This window comes from Oncorhynchus clarkii, chromosome 17, assembly GCF_045791955.1.
Source record: "Oncorhynchus clarkii lewisi isolate Uvic-CL-2024 chromosome 17, UVic_Ocla_1.0, whole genome shotgun sequence".
NCBI lineage: Eukaryota > Metazoa > Chordata > Actinopteri > Salmoniformes > Salmonidae > Oncorhynchus > Oncorhynchus clarkii.
The window spans coordinates 1,467,196-1,483,219 of record NC_092163.1 but is presented as its reverse complement, the minus strand read 5'-3'; the positions used below and the strand labels follow the sequence as shown (position 1 = coordinate 1,483,219).

At 43.7% G+C, this 16,024-nt stretch overlaps 1 protein-coding gene across 2 annotated transcripts in view; it reads right to left on the bottom strand.

Annotated features, from left to right (window-relative positions):
- Positions 1-273: 273 nt before the first annotated feature.
- Positions 274-16,024, bottom strand: part of LOC139370028 (zinc finger protein 585A-like) — a 24,398-nt gene continuing 8,647 nt past the window's right edge. Inside the window, exons 5-18 of one of the 2 annotated variants that reach the window (XM_071109321.1) lie at positions 14,894-15,287; positions 10,007-10,325; positions 9,585-9,674; positions 9,378-9,473; positions 9,080-9,209; positions 8,689-8,857; positions 7,919-8,415; positions 4,653-4,871; positions 3,984-4,149; positions 3,582-3,716; positions 3,330-3,503; positions 2,705-3,071; positions 2,157-2,228; positions 274-2,056 (exon numbers count right to left, since the gene is read on the bottom strand). In XM_071109321.1, coding sequence (XP_070965422.1) covers positions 1,810-2,056; positions 2,157-2,228; positions 2,705-3,071; positions 3,330-3,503; positions 3,582-3,716; positions 3,984-4,149; positions 4,653-4,871; positions 7,919-8,415; positions 8,689-8,857; positions 9,080-9,209; positions 9,378-9,473; positions 9,585-9,674; positions 10,007-10,325; positions 14,894-15,287 — 3,075 coding nt within the window. In that variant the 3' untranslated portion in view covers positions 274-1,809. Of the gene's footprint in view, positions 2,057-2,156; positions 2,229-2,704; positions 3,072-3,329; positions 3,504-3,581; positions 3,732-3,983; positions 4,150-4,652; positions 4,872-7,918; positions 8,416-8,688; positions 8,858-9,079; positions 9,210-9,377; positions 9,474-9,584; positions 9,675-10,006; positions 10,326-14,893; positions 15,288-16,024 lie in introns of both variants that reach the window. The other variant, XM_071109320.1, reaches the window with a different exon arrangement.

Below are 16,024 nucleotides of genomic sequence, written 5' to 3'. Positions count from 1 at the left end.
TTATGCGTGCTGTACGTTACGACATGACACGTCTAGATGTAACGGAGGGTCAGTTTTTTTCAACATTTCTCCAATACCATAGAGCCATTACCATGTCGATCAACGCTTGAACAGAAACCTAGTTCACGCCCCCGATTTTGACGTCAACACAGTCCCATTAGTTTTCTTTGTAGCCTCGTTTGAATGTTGCGGTTGCGCACATTTGTAAGGAATGGGGTGAGTTTACGTTAATAATGAAGGCGCAATTTTGAGGAAAAAAACAGGCTTATATTGTTGACATTATGTAAACTATATTTTTATTCTTCAAATGTTTTTTGAAAACCAATACATTTGCACAACGAGCACTTGTTCCTTGTCATTGTTGCTTTGCTATATGACGTTCAGAATCATAACAACACATGGCCTTCTGCCCCATTAACTTGCGCGCATCCTTTTCGTGACAATCAAATTTGATTAGTCCCATGCGCTGAATACAACTTTACAGGGAACTGCTTATTTACGAGCCCCTAACCAACAATGCAGTTTAAAAAAAATAAAAGACAACCCTTCTATACACTATATATACAAAAGTATGTGGACACCCCTTCAAATTAGTGGATCTGGCTATTTAAGTCACATCCGTTTAAAATCGAGCACACAGCCATGCAATCTCCATAGACAAACTAGTAAAATGGCCTTACTGATGAGCTCAGTGACTTTCAATGTGGCATCGTCATTGGATGCCACATTTCAACCAACTGTACGTGCTGTTATTGTAGAGTGGAAACGTCTTGGTGCAAAGACGGCTCAGCCACAAAGTGGTAGGCCACACAAGCTCACAGAACAGGACCGCAGAGTGCTGAAGTGTGATTTTTTTTTGCCTGTCCTCGGTTGCAACACTCACTACCGAGTTCCAAATCACCTCTGGAAGCAACATCAGCACAATAAATGTTAGTCGGGAGCTTCACGAAATGGGTTTCCATGGCCGAGCAGCCGCACACAAGCCTAAGATCACCATGCTCAATACCAAACGTCGGGCAGAGTGGTGTAAAGTTCGCTACCAATCTCAACGCTACAGCATACAATGACATTCTTGACAATTCTGTGCTTCCAACTTTGTGGCAACAGTTTGGGGAAGGCCTTTTCCTGTTTCAGCATGACACAGGTACCCCCGTGCACAAAGTGAGGTCCATACAGAAATGGTTTGTTCAGATCAGTGTGGAAGAACATGACTGGCCTGCACAGAGCCCTGACCTCAACCCCATCAAACACCTTTGGGATGAATTGGAACGCAGACTGCGAGCCAGGCCTAATCGCCCGACCTCACTAATGCACTTGTGGCTGAACGGAAGCAAGTCCCCGCAGCAATGTTCCAACATCTAGTGGAAAGCCTTCCCAGAAGAGGTGGAGGCTGTTATAGCAGCAAAGTCGGGACCGACTCCATATTAATGCCAATGATTTTGGAATGAGATGTTAGATGAGCAGGTGTCCACATACTTTTAGTCATGTAGTGTATGTTTTTAGATAAAACTCAATTTCTCAACACTAATAATTTTCGTCCGACTTTGCTCGCCCTCCGCTGGTGGAATTTAGAACTACAGTCCATTCTATTGGTTCTTTGTCTACAGATCATCACCACAGACTCTATCTGCATCCCAAATGACACCCTATTCCCTATATATAGTGCACTAGTTTTGACCAGGACCTGGTATTTAGGGAATAGGGTACCATTTTGGATGCAGAAAATCCTATGTGGTTGGCTAGTCCTTGTTTTGGTCCATTTCTATTCATTCGGTGTCTAGAGATGGTCAGCACAAAGAGGAATCTATCCTAATGTGAAAGGCTAGTCCTCGTTTTCCTCCACCCTGCTAGCATCAACTCCTTCTCTTCTTCATCACTGATACTAATAGAATCCTCTTCACTCTTCACCCCTGCAGCCAGGTTTTCCCCTGTCCCAGTCCCAGGGTTTGGTAGTGAGCTGCTGTGACTCTTCCTCTGATGGGCTCGGAGGTTCTGGGTTCGTACGTAGCTCTTCCCACACTCCTCACAGCTGTAGGGTCTCTCTCCAGTGTGGGTCCTGAATCAATCAAAACGTCAATTCATGAATGAATCAGTGTATCACAAATGTATTTAATAAAAGCCCTTTTAACACCAGCTGTTGTCCCAAAGTGCTTTACCTGAAGTGAGCGACGAGGGCCTTAGCTTTGGCGAAGCTCCTCCAACAGACGGAACAGTCGTGTTTCTCATCGCTATAATAATAATAATAATAATAACAATAACAATAATAATAATAATAATAATAATAATAATAATAAATGCATTTTATGTGTAGACCACTTTTTATTACACACAGAAATCACAAAGGTTATGTTTACACAGGCAGCCTAATTCTGATCTTTTGCCCAATTATTTAAACAAACGAGCTGGGCCCGTAATTCACAACACCTCTCAGAGTAGGAGTACTGATCTAGGATCAGTTTAGTCTTTTTAGATCATAATGAATAAGATTATATGAACAGGTCCTAGATCAGCACTTCTACTCTGAGAAGTTTTGTGGCCCAGATCTGATGTGCATCAGCAACAGCGGTAGAAATGCTTTTTAAAAACGGGCTAAAACCTATTTAGCCCCTAAATATGTGTGTGACTAATACTACAAGATAGGCAGACTAAAAAGGAGCCAGCAAAGATTAAACAGCAGAACATCTAAACTTAACATAGAACCGACCTGTGTGTTCGCTCGTGTTCTCTCAGTCGCCCTATCTGGGTGTAGCTCCTCCCACACACAGAGCAGGAGTAAGGTTTTTCTCCGGTGTGCGTCAGCAGGTGTCTCTTCATAGCTCCTGAGTGAGCAAACCTCTTCCCACAGTCGGGGCAAGGGTACGGTTTTTCTCTCGTGTGCACTTTCTGGTGGTCGCGGAGGGCTGTTCTTTCACGGAACTGTTTCCCACACACGGAGCAAGGGTACGGCTTTTCTCCTGTGTGGATCTTCATGTGTTTTTGTAGAGCTGATAGCTTCTTACAGTCTCTTCCACATTCTGAGCAGCAGTGGGACTTCCTGGCTTCGTTGTCAGATCTGTGTTGGGAACTCTCTCCTGTCGAGTCAGATTTACAGTATTTAGGGTTGTGTCCGAATTGGCACCCTATTCCCTTGGTGGTGCACTAGGGCCCCATAGAGCTCTGGTCAAAAGTAGCACACTGCGAAGGGAATAGGGTGCCATTTGGAACACACATTCAAAGTGATTTTTAAAATGGGTCACAACAACATATCACTGAAAAGGAATCAAAGAACGTCATGTGGAATTCCATATTAGAACTCATCATTTTAACAGGCACTCAGTGGAGACAACAACCTGAGTGTCTCTTCTGGTGTCGCCGTAGGTTAGAGATGTTGGCAAAGTCTTTCCCACATCTAAAGCAGTGGTGAGACTTGGTCTTGGTGTTGTTGTGATCCTCCTGGTGTTGTTCAGGTTCTCCTGATGCGGAGGGACTCTCCTCGATGTCAGAAGGACGGCTGACACTCTGTCCTGTGTTGATGAAACAGTATGGGGGTTAGATAACGAGTGAAGCGTCAAAATTCTAACTGTCAACATTCTATCACTTACTGATACGATGACGATCCCAACCAATTTCTTCTCCGTCTGAATTGATCAGACCACCAATTTCCTCTTCTTCCACATCATCATCATCTTCAACTTGGTTCTCAAACTTTTCAGAAACGGACTTCAGGCCCTGCAATGCTGAAGATCCAGGACCTGATGATTCAGCCAATACATCAACAACCGTCTAGTTCACTATGTAGGATTCAGCCAATTCATCAACAACCATCTAGTTCACTATGTAGAATTCAGCCAATATATCAACAACCATCTAGTTCACTATGTAGGATTCAGCCTGTACATCAACAACCGTCTAGTTCACTATGTAGGATTCAGCCAATACATCAACAACCGTCTAGTTCACTATGAAGGACTCAGCCAATACATCAACAATAATATTTTACTTACTGAGGTAATCCCAATTAACTTCTTCTCCTTCGGAATTTATCAAACCACCAACTTCCTCCTCCTCCTCTTCTTCTTTACTCTCGATATATATGGTAGATGTTTGACTGCAGCCTTCACCGTGGCCTGGGTCAGGACCCAGAGAGCTTTTATCTTTGACCACGGTTCCCTAAATGGCAGAGGAGTCACACAGTACCTTGAGTTAAGAGACTGTTTGGTTTTTAAAAAATGTATTCCATCCTACTCTGATGAAATACGTGTATTTTTAAGCAATAAGGCACGAGGGGGCATAGCCGCGGTATATTGGCCATATACCACAAACCTCCAAGATGCCTTATTGCTTTTATAAACTGGTTATCAACGTAATTAGAGTCCAAAAATGTAATGTTTTGTCATACCCGTGGTATACGGTCTGATATACCACTGCTGTCAGCCAATCAGCATTCAGGGCTTGAACCACCCAGTTTATAATGTCAGATATACCATGGCTGTCAGCCAATCAGCATTCAGGGCTCGAACCAACCAGTTTATAAAATGCTTTTATCACCTGGCATTTATTTGGACTTTTAAACTGTACAAATATTGTAGCCAAAAATCAATCAATTAATCCTGTTAGTGATGTCATATTCCCCCATCTGTTTTGAATAGTCCATAGGTAGTCTGATGATTTACCAGAGCATCACCTCCAGCAGTCTGAAATCCTCCAGTAACAGCAGCAGACCCCTCTCCAGTGTGGGACGACCTCAGGAGCCGACCCCTCTTCATGTTAGCAGACCCTTTATCTCCAGTGTGGGACTGTCTGTGTTTCCTCAGGTTTGCTGTTGAGTTGAAGCTCTCCCCACAGACAGAGCACTGGTAAGGTCTCTCCCCGGTGTGCATCCTGCGATGGACCTGTTGATAGAAGAATTTGTATGTTTAAGATAATGACTAAAGTATTCCACCCTGAAACCATATAATTGTATGAAAAGTGTTAGAGTCATAATCCAATAATATGTGTGACTAGACTTTTTAAGACTAGGCCATTGTGTTACTATTTCGCAATATGAGCTGGGTATAGTTGAGACATTTCAAGGACAACTGAACTGTCGACTTGTAATAACGGTGAAACTAATAACTGGAAAGAGGCCTCCCCACCCCAGGGAGGAGAAAAACTGTTAGAAACGGTTAGGCTTGCAGAAGATAATGAAACATGTTGCAGAAGTGTGATAAACTATGTATGTGAACTGTGGAAAAATACAGCCCACCTAAAGCGAGGTGGAGTTTCTACTGATGTGAGTTCATTTGTGTGTGTGCTATAAAAAGACTGTGTTCTCATTTTGAAGACAGAGCGCTCTCTGAATAAAGTATTGATCTATTGCAGGCTGAGACTCTTGTCTATTTCTTTGAACTGGAGCTTTACAACCTTCTGGAATTAGACAGAGACATAAAATAGTTCAGTTCGAACATTGGGATAGAAATTCTCGTGACACCTGTCAAGTCAGAATTTAATTAAAGAGCTGGGTCACAACTCACCTTACATCATTAAAGGGATAGAAAGAATGCAAGGGAAAAAGGGGGAATGTGGAGAACTAGTGAACTACGTCGGTTGACATAATCCGCCTCTACCCTCCGTTCTATTGGCGAACGTGCAATCACTGGAGAATAAACTGGATGAGCTCCGTTTCCAGACTGCCATATCAACGGGACCTGAAGAACTGGAATATCCTATGCTTCTTGGAGTCGTGGCTGAACAAAGATATGGATTGTATACATCTAGCTGGTTTTTCTATGCATCGACAGGACAGAACGGCAGCGTCAGGTAAGCGCAACGGGGGGGAGGTGTGTGTCTCTTAACAACAGCTGGTTTACTCGCTCTCTAGAATTAAGGTTCTGCTCACCCGAGTTAGAATACCTCATGATAAGCTGTAGACCACACTATTTACCAATATAGGGCCATAAACAAGAAAACCAAAATGCTCATCCAGAGGAGGCGCTCCTAGTGTCCGGTGATTTTAAAATGCAGGGAAACTGAAATCTGTTTTACCTCCTTTCTACCATCACCTTTCCTCCACACACAGAAACATACAAATATCTCCGTTGCCCTCCATTTGGCAAATCTGAACATAACTCTTATCCTCCTGATTCCTGCTTACAAGCAAAAAGTCAAAACAGGAAGTACCAGTGACTCGCTCAATACGAAAGTGGTCCGATGAAGCGGATGATAAGCTACACGACTGTTTCTCTTCAGCACAGACTGGAACATGTTCCAGGGAATCATCTGATGGACTGTTTCTCTTCAGCACAGACTGGAATATGTTCCAAGGAATCAACTGATGGGCTGTTTCTCTTCAGCACAGACTGGAATATGTTCCAGGGAATCATCTGATGGACTGTTTCTCTTCAGCACAGACTGGAACATGTTCCAGGATTGAGGAGTTTACCACATCAGCGACCAGCTTCATTAATAAGTGCATCGACGACATCGTCCCCACAGTGACGGTACGTACATATCCCAACCAGAAGCCATGGTTTACAAGCAACATCCGCATTGAGCTAAAGGCTAGAGCTTTGCTTCCAAGGAGCAGGACACTAATCCGGATGCTGATAAGACATTTTGCAACGCCCTCGGATGAACCATCAAACAGGCAAACCATCAATACAGGACTAAGATCAAACAAATCCTCATACATCGGCACTGACACACGTCGGATGTGGCAGGGCTTGCAAACTATCACAGATTACAAAGGGAAACCTAGCCGAGAGCTGCCCAGTGACACGAGCTTACCAGACGAGCTAAATGCCTTCTATGCTCACTTCGAGGCAAGCAACAGTAAACCTTGCATGAGCGCACTGGCTGTTCCGGACGACTCTGTGATCAGACTCTCTGTAGCCGATGTGAGAAAGACCATTAAACAGGTTAACATTCACTATGGCCACAGGGCCAGACAGATTACCAGGATGCATACTCAGAGCATGCACTGACCAGCTGGCAAGTGTCTTCACTTACATTTTCAATCTCTCCCTGAGCCAGTTTGTAATACCAACATGTTTCAAGCAGACCACCATAGTCCCTGTGCCCAAGAAGGCCAAGGTAACCTGTCTAAATGACTATCGCCCGTAACACTCTTCTGTAGCCGTGAAATGCTTTGAAAGGCTGGTCATGGCTCACATCAACACCATCATCCCAGACACCCTGGACCCAGTCCAATTCGCATTACCGCCCCAACAGATCCACAGATGATGCAATCTCTATTGCACTCCCAGCCATCCAGGACCTCTATACCAGGCGGAAAGCCCTAAACATTGTCAAAGACTCAAGTCATAGACTGCTCTCTGTGCTAATGCACGGCAAGCGGTACCGATGCACCAAGTCTGGAACCAACAGGACCATGAACAGCTTCTACGCCCCCAAGCCATAAGACTGCTGAACAGCCTCTACCCCCCCAAGCCATCAGACTGCTGAACAGCCTCTACCCCCCCCAAGCCATAAGACTAATTAATAGTTTGTTACTCTTTATTATCTGTCACTTTATTCCTAGTTATATGTACATATTAACCTCATATCTACCTCATATCTACCCTGGGGCGGCAGGGTAGCTTAGTGGTTAGAGCATTGGACTAGTAACCGAAAGGTTGCAAGTTCGAATCCCAGAGGTCGAATACCCAAGCTGACAAGGTACAAATCTGCCGTTCTGCCCCTGAACAAGGCAATTAATCCACTGTTCCTAGGCCGTCATTGAAAATAAGAATTTGTTCTTAACTGACTTGCCTTGTAAAGGTAAACAATTACCTCGTAACCCTGCACATGGACTCTGTACTGGCCAAGTTATTGTTATTGTCTATATAGCCACGTTATCGTTACTCATTGTGTATATTGTTTACAAAGCATGTGACAAATAAAATAACATTTGAGTGATAAAAAACAATGTAGGGAAGTGTGGTAATAATGGCTAAAGGACCTTGAGGGAGGACGCGTAGGAGAACCTCATCCCACAGACATCGCAAGATTGAGGTTTCTCTCCTGTATGTGTCCGCTGGTGGTCCTTCAGACGCTCAAATCGAGGGAAACTCCGTCCACACACGGAGCAGGAGTAAGGTTTCTCTCCAGTGTGTACCTTCTGGTGTTTTAACAGATTCCCTCGCTGGATGAACCTCTTCCCACAGACAGAGCAGTGGTAAGGTTTCTCCCCTGTGTGCGTCAGAAGGTGTCTCTGTAGGGTGATACCCCCTGTGGAGAAACCTCTACCGCACACGGAGCAGCGGAAGGGTTTCTCTCCACTGTGTGTGCGGAGATGTGCAACTAGCTTCGATGGTTTAGGGAAATCCTTTCCACACACCGAGCAGAGGTGATGCTTCTTGGTTCTGTATCGTTTTTCCTGGATTTGTTGGTGTTGTTCAGGTTCTGTTGATGTAGAGGGAATCTCACCGCTAACAAAGACTGGGACAGGGCTTTTTCCTGTGTGGAAAAGTGGAGAGGTTAAAACAATGGATCTGCGTCCCCAAATGAAACCCTATTCCCTACATAGAGCCCTATGGGCAAAAGTGTAGAGCAGGTTAAACAAATACTTAGCCGTTATGCTAACACTAGCTGACCGACTAACTAACACAGAGGCTGTGTCCCAAATAGTACCCTATTCCCTATAGGGCTCTGGTCAAAAGTAGTGCTATGTAGGGAATTGGGTGCCATTTTGAAGAGCTCAATCAAAATCGTCATCATTCTGCCTCTTACTAGAAAGAGAAACGTGACCAACTTCCTCTCCGTCGGAATTGATCAAACCACCAACTTCCTCATCTTCTCTCGACTCCTCTTCTTTCTCCAGTTCTTCAACTATAATTTTCAGTCCCAGAGTTTCACCCAGGGACTCTTTGGGTTTGGGTCTCGATCGGTCACCAGGGTCCTAGAATGGACATTTAATTCAATATATATATATATATTTTTAAACAAGATAGGAATAACAAAGCTCTTGGCCCTAACTACCTATGAAGGTTCCACCAGATGACGGGAATATTGACGTCTCCTCTTGAAACACTTGAAACACTGTCAGTCATAATTTAAATGGAACCCTATTCCCAAGGCCCAGGCTATTGCGATTTGGGACGTGGCTATAATTGTCTCCCACCTTGCCGCGGTCTCGCTCCACCTGTCCACCATCTCCTGTGTGAGTCTGCTGGTGTTCTCTCAGGGGACCAGGCCGCGAGAAGCTCTTCCCACACACAGAGCAAGGGAATGGTTTCTCTCCTGTGTGAGACCTAAATCAAATCAAACTTTATTTAAAAGTGTATTTAAAATCACAACACTTAACAATGAAATATAGGAGATCAAAAAACAACAACAGATAAAAGAGATTAATAAATGAACATCAAATAAAAGAGATGACACAAATAATAGTGAAATCATCGATTCAAGTCCATACTAACCTCTGGTGATCCCTGAGTCCTGAGGGTGTGAAGAAGCTCTTCCCACACACAGAGCAGCGGTGAAGTCTCTCTGCGGTGTGCTTCAGCTGGTGGGCCCTAAGATAAGATAAAAGTAGATTTAAAAAAAACAACAACAAAAAAACTTCTGACTACTTGAAATGACCCTGTAAACCGTATATTTGATAAATAAAAAGCATAGGTTTACACCTCAGGTTTCTCTGCTGGGTGTAGCTTCTCCCACACTCGGAGCAGCTGTACGGTCTCTCTCCCGTGTGCAGCAGTTGGTGTCTCTTCAGGCTGATCAGTTATAAAGATATGTTAGTTCTAGGTAGTTTAAGTTTTATTACACCCACAGAGCAGCCAGTCAAAACAAACCAATGAACTCCATGAGCAAATGGCATGTGCCAACCTAAATATATATATACTTAAAAAGGACGAACGAGGATCGTGTTCACTAGGAACCAAAAGGAAGCACACGGCCTTAACAGAGAAGGGATGACCTGTAGTTGTTCAATATGAAGGGCTTGTTTTCGTTTTCCTTTGCGAAAACGTTTTGCTATGGTGTGCACTAGAATCTAGGTGTGCACTAATTAATACGACACTGGTCTACACTGATAACAACAACACACCTGATCATCTGGGAGAAGGTGTTCCCACAGTCGGGGCAGGAGTGAGGTTTCTCTCCGGTGTGGACGATCTGGTGGAGCGTCAGGCTCCCCTTCTGGGCGAAGCTCTTCCCACACACAGAGCAGGAGTAAGGCTTCTCTCCAGTGTGGATTCTCATATGGACTTGTAGCTTGTATGCAATGGGAAACTCCTTTCCACACACAAGGCAGGAGTGGACTCTTCTGTGACAGCTGTGATGCTGTTTATGTTGTTGTTTATGCTCTACAGCTGCAGGGAGACTCTCCTCAGTAGTCTCAGAGTGGTGGTTGTTAGAACTGTCTCCTGTGTGGATGAGGACAATAGTTTGGGTTAAATATACTAAACCATAACTAACTAACTAACTTAACATGAGAGCTGAAGGTCAAAGGGTAATGAGTCATTTAAAAAAGGTCAAAGGGTAATTGAGTCATTTAATAAAAGGTCAAAGGGTAATGAGTCATTTAAAAAAAGCTAGAATCTACAGTTGCTACATCCATTTTTGGACTTAAAATTAAAAAAGGAACTCTATGGCTATTTTTTGACCTCAACATTGTTGTCCAGATCACGTTATGAACCTGTAGCCCTGTAGATCAAAAGCTAGGTATTCTTTTTTTGTATCAGGATTTTACCATCAGTGGCATATTTGGGGGTAATCACGTAAAAAAAAAAAAACTACAACGAGCTTCAGGGAGGACCGAGGTTGATTTCCTGATCTCTACTTCCCCCTGCCCCGCCCCCTCGAATGCGGGGAAAATGTGTGCGTTCCTAGTTAAACAGCCTGGAGACTGTAATCCCGAAGATCATCTGGAGAAGACATCCTAAACCAGCGAAGAAGAAGACAGATAACAGCAGAGTAAGTGTTTTGCGCCAGCTAATGTTTTCATATTGAAAACCCGACACATAACGTCAGTGCTGTTGTGAATCGTTAGTTCTGCTATCGTTACGTACCTTAGAGACCTGCCTAGTTTCTTTACATCTAGAGCTAGCGCATTGACATAGCCTAGCTGGCAACGTAGAGAAAAGTGGTAGCATTGACATAGCTGGTAACGTAGAGAAAAGTGGTAGCATTGACATAGCCTAGCTGGTAACGTAGAGAAAAGTGGTAGTATTGACATAGCCTAGCTGGCAACGTAGAGAAAAGTGGTAGCATTGACATAGCTGGTAACGTAGAGAAAAGTGGTAGCATTGACATAGCCTAGCTGGTAACGTAGAGAAAAGTGGTAGCATTGACATAGCCTAGCTGGTAACATAGAGAAAAGTGGTAGTATTGACATAGCTGGTAACGTAGAGAAAAGTGGTAGCATTGACATAGCCTAGCTGGTAACGTAGAGAAAAGTGGTAGCATTGACATAGCCTAGCTGGTAACGTAGAGAAAAGTGGTAGCATTGACATAGCCTAGCTGGTAACGTAGAGAAAAGTGGTAGTATTGACATAGCTGGTAACGTAGAGAAAAGTGGTAGCATTGACATAGCCTAGCTGGTAACATAGAGAAAAGTGGTAGCATTGACATAGCCTAGCTGGTAACGTAGAGAAAAGTGGTAGTATTGACATAGCTGGTAACGTAGAGAAAAGTGGTAGCATTGACATAGCCTAGCTGGTAACATAGAGAAAAGTGGTAGCATTGACATAGCCTAGCTGGTAACATAGAGAAAAGTGGTAGCATTGACATAGCCTAGCTGGTAACGTAGAGAAAAGTGGTAGCATTGACATAGCCTAGCTGGTAACATAGAGAAAAGTGGTAGCATTGACATAGCCTAGCTGGTAACATAGAGAAAATTGGTAGCATTGACATAGCCTAGCTGGTAACGAAGAGAAAAGTGGTAGTATTGACATAGCCTAGCTGGTAACATAGAGAAAAGTGGTAGCATTGACATAGCCTAGCTGGTAACATAGAGAAAAGTGGTAGCATTGACATAGCCTAGCTGGTAACGTAGAGAAAAGTGGTAGCATTGACATAGCCTAGCTGGTAACATAGAGAAACAGAGGCTTCATCCAGGTTGATGAGGAATATCGATCTCCTGATGGTCACTACAGAGGCTTCATCCAGGTTGATGAGGAATATCGATCTCCTGATGGTCACTACAGAGGCTTCATCCAGGTTGATGAGGAATATCGATCTCCTGATGGTCACTACAGAGGCTTCATCCAGGTTGATGAGGAATATCGATCTCCTGATGGTCACTACAGAGGCTTCATCCAGGTTGATGAGGAATATCGATCTCCTGATGGTCACTACAGAGGCTTCATTCAGGTTCATGATCCTGTGGATGAACTGTAATAATGTGCAACCATTTTTTGAAATGGTATCTGAGTTGTTTAAAAACATATTAAATGTAATCCTAAAGTAGAACGGGGTAAGACCAGGAGTTTATATTCACTCACTGCACCAGCTGCTGTTTACATAAATACATAGGCCCCAGCCCCGGGTTTTACCAGAGGCTACTGTTGTCTTGCCGATAGAGTGTATAACCCACCAGCTGTATGTTCTTAGCGTCGTCGTTCAGCCACGACTCGGTGAAACATAAGATATTACAGTTTTTAATGTGCCGTTGGTAGGATATACGTGCTTTCAGTTCGTCCCATTTCATTTCCCAGCGATTGAACGTCAGCTAGCAGAACAGAAGGCAAGGGCAAATTAGCCACTCGTCGCCTGATCCTCACTAGGCACTCTGATCTTTTGCCTCAAAGTCTCTGTTTCCTTCTCCAGTAAATCACGGGGATCGGGTCCTGGTCGGGTGTCTGCAGTATATCCATTGCGTCTGACTCATTGAAGTAGAACTCCTCGTCCAATTTGAGGTGAATAATCCCAGTTCTGATGTTCTGTTCTGATGTTCTGTTCTGATGTCCAGAAGCTCTTTTCGGTCACAAGAGAGGGTGGCAGCAACATTATGTACAAAACAAGTTACGAACAATGCGAAAAAAAGAAAAAAAAATAGCATGGTTGGTTGAAAGCCGATAATAAGGCAGCCCTACCCTCATTCTCCTGGTTCCAAACAAGAAATAAAAATAAGGAGGGGTCTTGGGTTTGTATCAAATCAAATAAAATTTTATTTGTCACATACACATGGTTAGCAGATGTTAATGCGAGTGTAGCGAAATGCTTTTGCTTCTAGTTCCGACAATGCAGTAATAACCAACAAGTAATCTAACTAACAATTCCAAAACTACTGTCTTATACACACAAGTGTAAGGGGATAAAGAATATGTACATAAGGATATATGAATGAGTGATGGTACAGAGCAGCATAGGCAAGATACAGTAGATGATATCGGGTACAGTATATACATATGAGATGAGTATGTAAACAAAGTGGCATAGTTATATGAGATGAATATGAGATGAATAATGTAGGGTAAGTAACATTATATAAGGTAGCGTTGTTTAAAGTGGCTAGTGATATATTTACATCATTTCCTATCAATTCCCATTATTAAAGTGGCTGGAGTGAGTCAGTGTCATTGTCAGTGTGTTGGCAGCAGCCACTCAATGTTAGTGTCAATGTTAACAGTCTGATGGCCTTGAGATAGAAGCTGTTTTTCAGTCTCTCGGTCCCAGCTTTGATGCACCTGTACTGACCTCGCCTTCTGGATGATAGCGGGGTGAACAGGCAGTGGCTCGGGTGGTTGATGTCCTTGATGATCTTTATGGCCTTCCTGTAACATCGGGTGGTGTAGGTGTCCTGGAGGGCAGGTAGTTTGCCCCAGGTGATGCGTTGTGCAGACCTCACTACCCTCTGGAGAGCCTTACGGTTGAGGGCGGAGCAGTTGCCGTACCAGGCGGTGATACAGCCCGACAGGATGCTCTCGATTGTGCATCTGTAGAAGTTTGTGAGTGCTTTTGGTGACAAGCCAAATTTCTTCAGCCTCCTGAGGTTGAAGAGGCGCTGCTGCGCCTTCTTCACGATGCTGTCTGTGTGAGTGGACCAATTCAGTTTGTCTGTGATGTGTATGCTGAGGAACTTAAAACTTGCTACCCTCTCCACTACTGTTCCATCGATGTGGATCGGGGGGTGTTCCCTCTGCTGTTTCCTGAAGTCCATAATCTTCCTGATATCCAATAAAGAGGGGACTTGGGTTTGTATCTTCCTGGTATCCAATAAGGAGGGGTCTTGCAGTGGGTGGAGCATCTCAGATAGAACCAAGTTCTATTTTAGCGATTGGCTACACAGACGCTAGTTCATGTGTGCGAGTGGTGAGGGTGAAATTATTGATTGACATGTACTGTATGTGCGCGAGTGGTGTGGGTGAAATGATTGATTGACATGTACTGTATGTGCGCGAGTGGTGTGGGTGAAATGATTGATTGACATGTACTGTATGTGTGCATTTATTTTTGCACCGCTCGTGCAACGTGGCCAGAGAGAGGTTTGCGTGTAACAACTTCCTGTGGAGTTGTGGAGGCCAAGCTGTGGAACATTCCTTTAATGATACATACCCAGTGATTCTTCTAGAATATAACTTAGAAATATTTAAATGAGTTTAGTTCAACTGTCGTACCCCCATCAGAACCCAAAATATAAAATTGTTTTTGCTCCTAATGTTTGTAAACAATGTACATTTTTTTTATCAAACACTTTTGTAGACTTAAAACTATACATTTTGATATCATAGATGGTCAGTCCTTACATTCATTGCTCGGGTCTATGCATTTGAGAGTGGTTACATTTCTCCAGGCCCGTTCCTCAGCTTTTTTACCAAAACAGGGGCGGGGTGTCCCCTTTGTTATTGTTATAATTAAGGACTCTAGCTTTAATGATTTATATTTTATAGGAGAATCCCTCCTTACTTCGTTTTATTAGTCGTTGGTGTGTAACTAAACCGGTCTGACATAATAAGGTGTGACCATGACATGTGAGAGAACATGTACTCACCAAAAGCAGGATCCTCCTCCTCCTTCACTATGACCTTCAGTCCTGGTACACCAGCTTCAGCTTGACCCAGGCTCTCTCCAGCATGTGACAGCTGGAGTCCACCGCTAGGGGGCAGCGTGACGGTCTCTTCCGCATGCGCCTGCTTCCTGTGTCTCCTCAGACTGGAGGCAGTGAAGAAGTCCTTGTGACAGTAGGGGCAGCGGTAACCTTTTACCCCGGTGTGTGTCCTCTGGTGTGCCCTTAAGAACCCCGGCTGGGTGAAACTCTTCCTGCACTCGGAGCAGCTGTACGGTCTCTCCTCGGAGAAGCTCTGCTGGTGTCTCTTCAGGTCTCCCAGGGAGAGGAACCTTTTACCACAGTCGGGGCAGGGGTGTGGTCTCTCCTTGATGTGTACCTACACCCAGGACCACATTGGAAATAAGTGTAATTAAAAGGAATAGTTTATTAAAATTCTATCAGAGTTTTTGCATTGGACAAAAGTTTACAATTTAAATAAAGAAATAGGGGATACATCCCAAATGTCCCAAATCCCAAATGTTCCTGTATTCTATATATAGGATCCCAGTGCGTCCAAAATGGGATCCTATTACCATTGGGCTCTGGTCAAAAGCTGTGCACTCATATATATATATATATATATATATATATATACACAGTGCCTTGCGAAAGTATTCGGCCCCCTTGAACTTTGCGACCTTTTGCCACATTTCAGGCTTCAAACATAAAGATATAAAACTATTTTTTTGTGAAGAATCAACAACAAGTGGGACACAATCATGAAGTGGAACGACATTTATTGGATATTTCAAACTTTTTTAACAAATCAAAAACTGAAAAATTGGGCGTGCAAAATTATTCAGCCCCCTTAAGTTAATACTTTGTAGCGCCACCTTTTGCTGCGATTACAGCTGTAAGTCGCTTGGGGTATGTCTCTATCAGTTTTGCACATCGAGAGACTGAAATTTTTTCCCATTCCTCCTTGCAAAACAGCTCGAGCTCAGTGAGGTTGGATGGAGAGCATTTGTGAACAGCAGTTTTCAGTTCTTTCCACAGATTCTCGATTGGATTCAGGTCTGGACTTTGACTTGGCCATTCTAACACCTGGATATGTTTATTTTTGAACCATTCCAT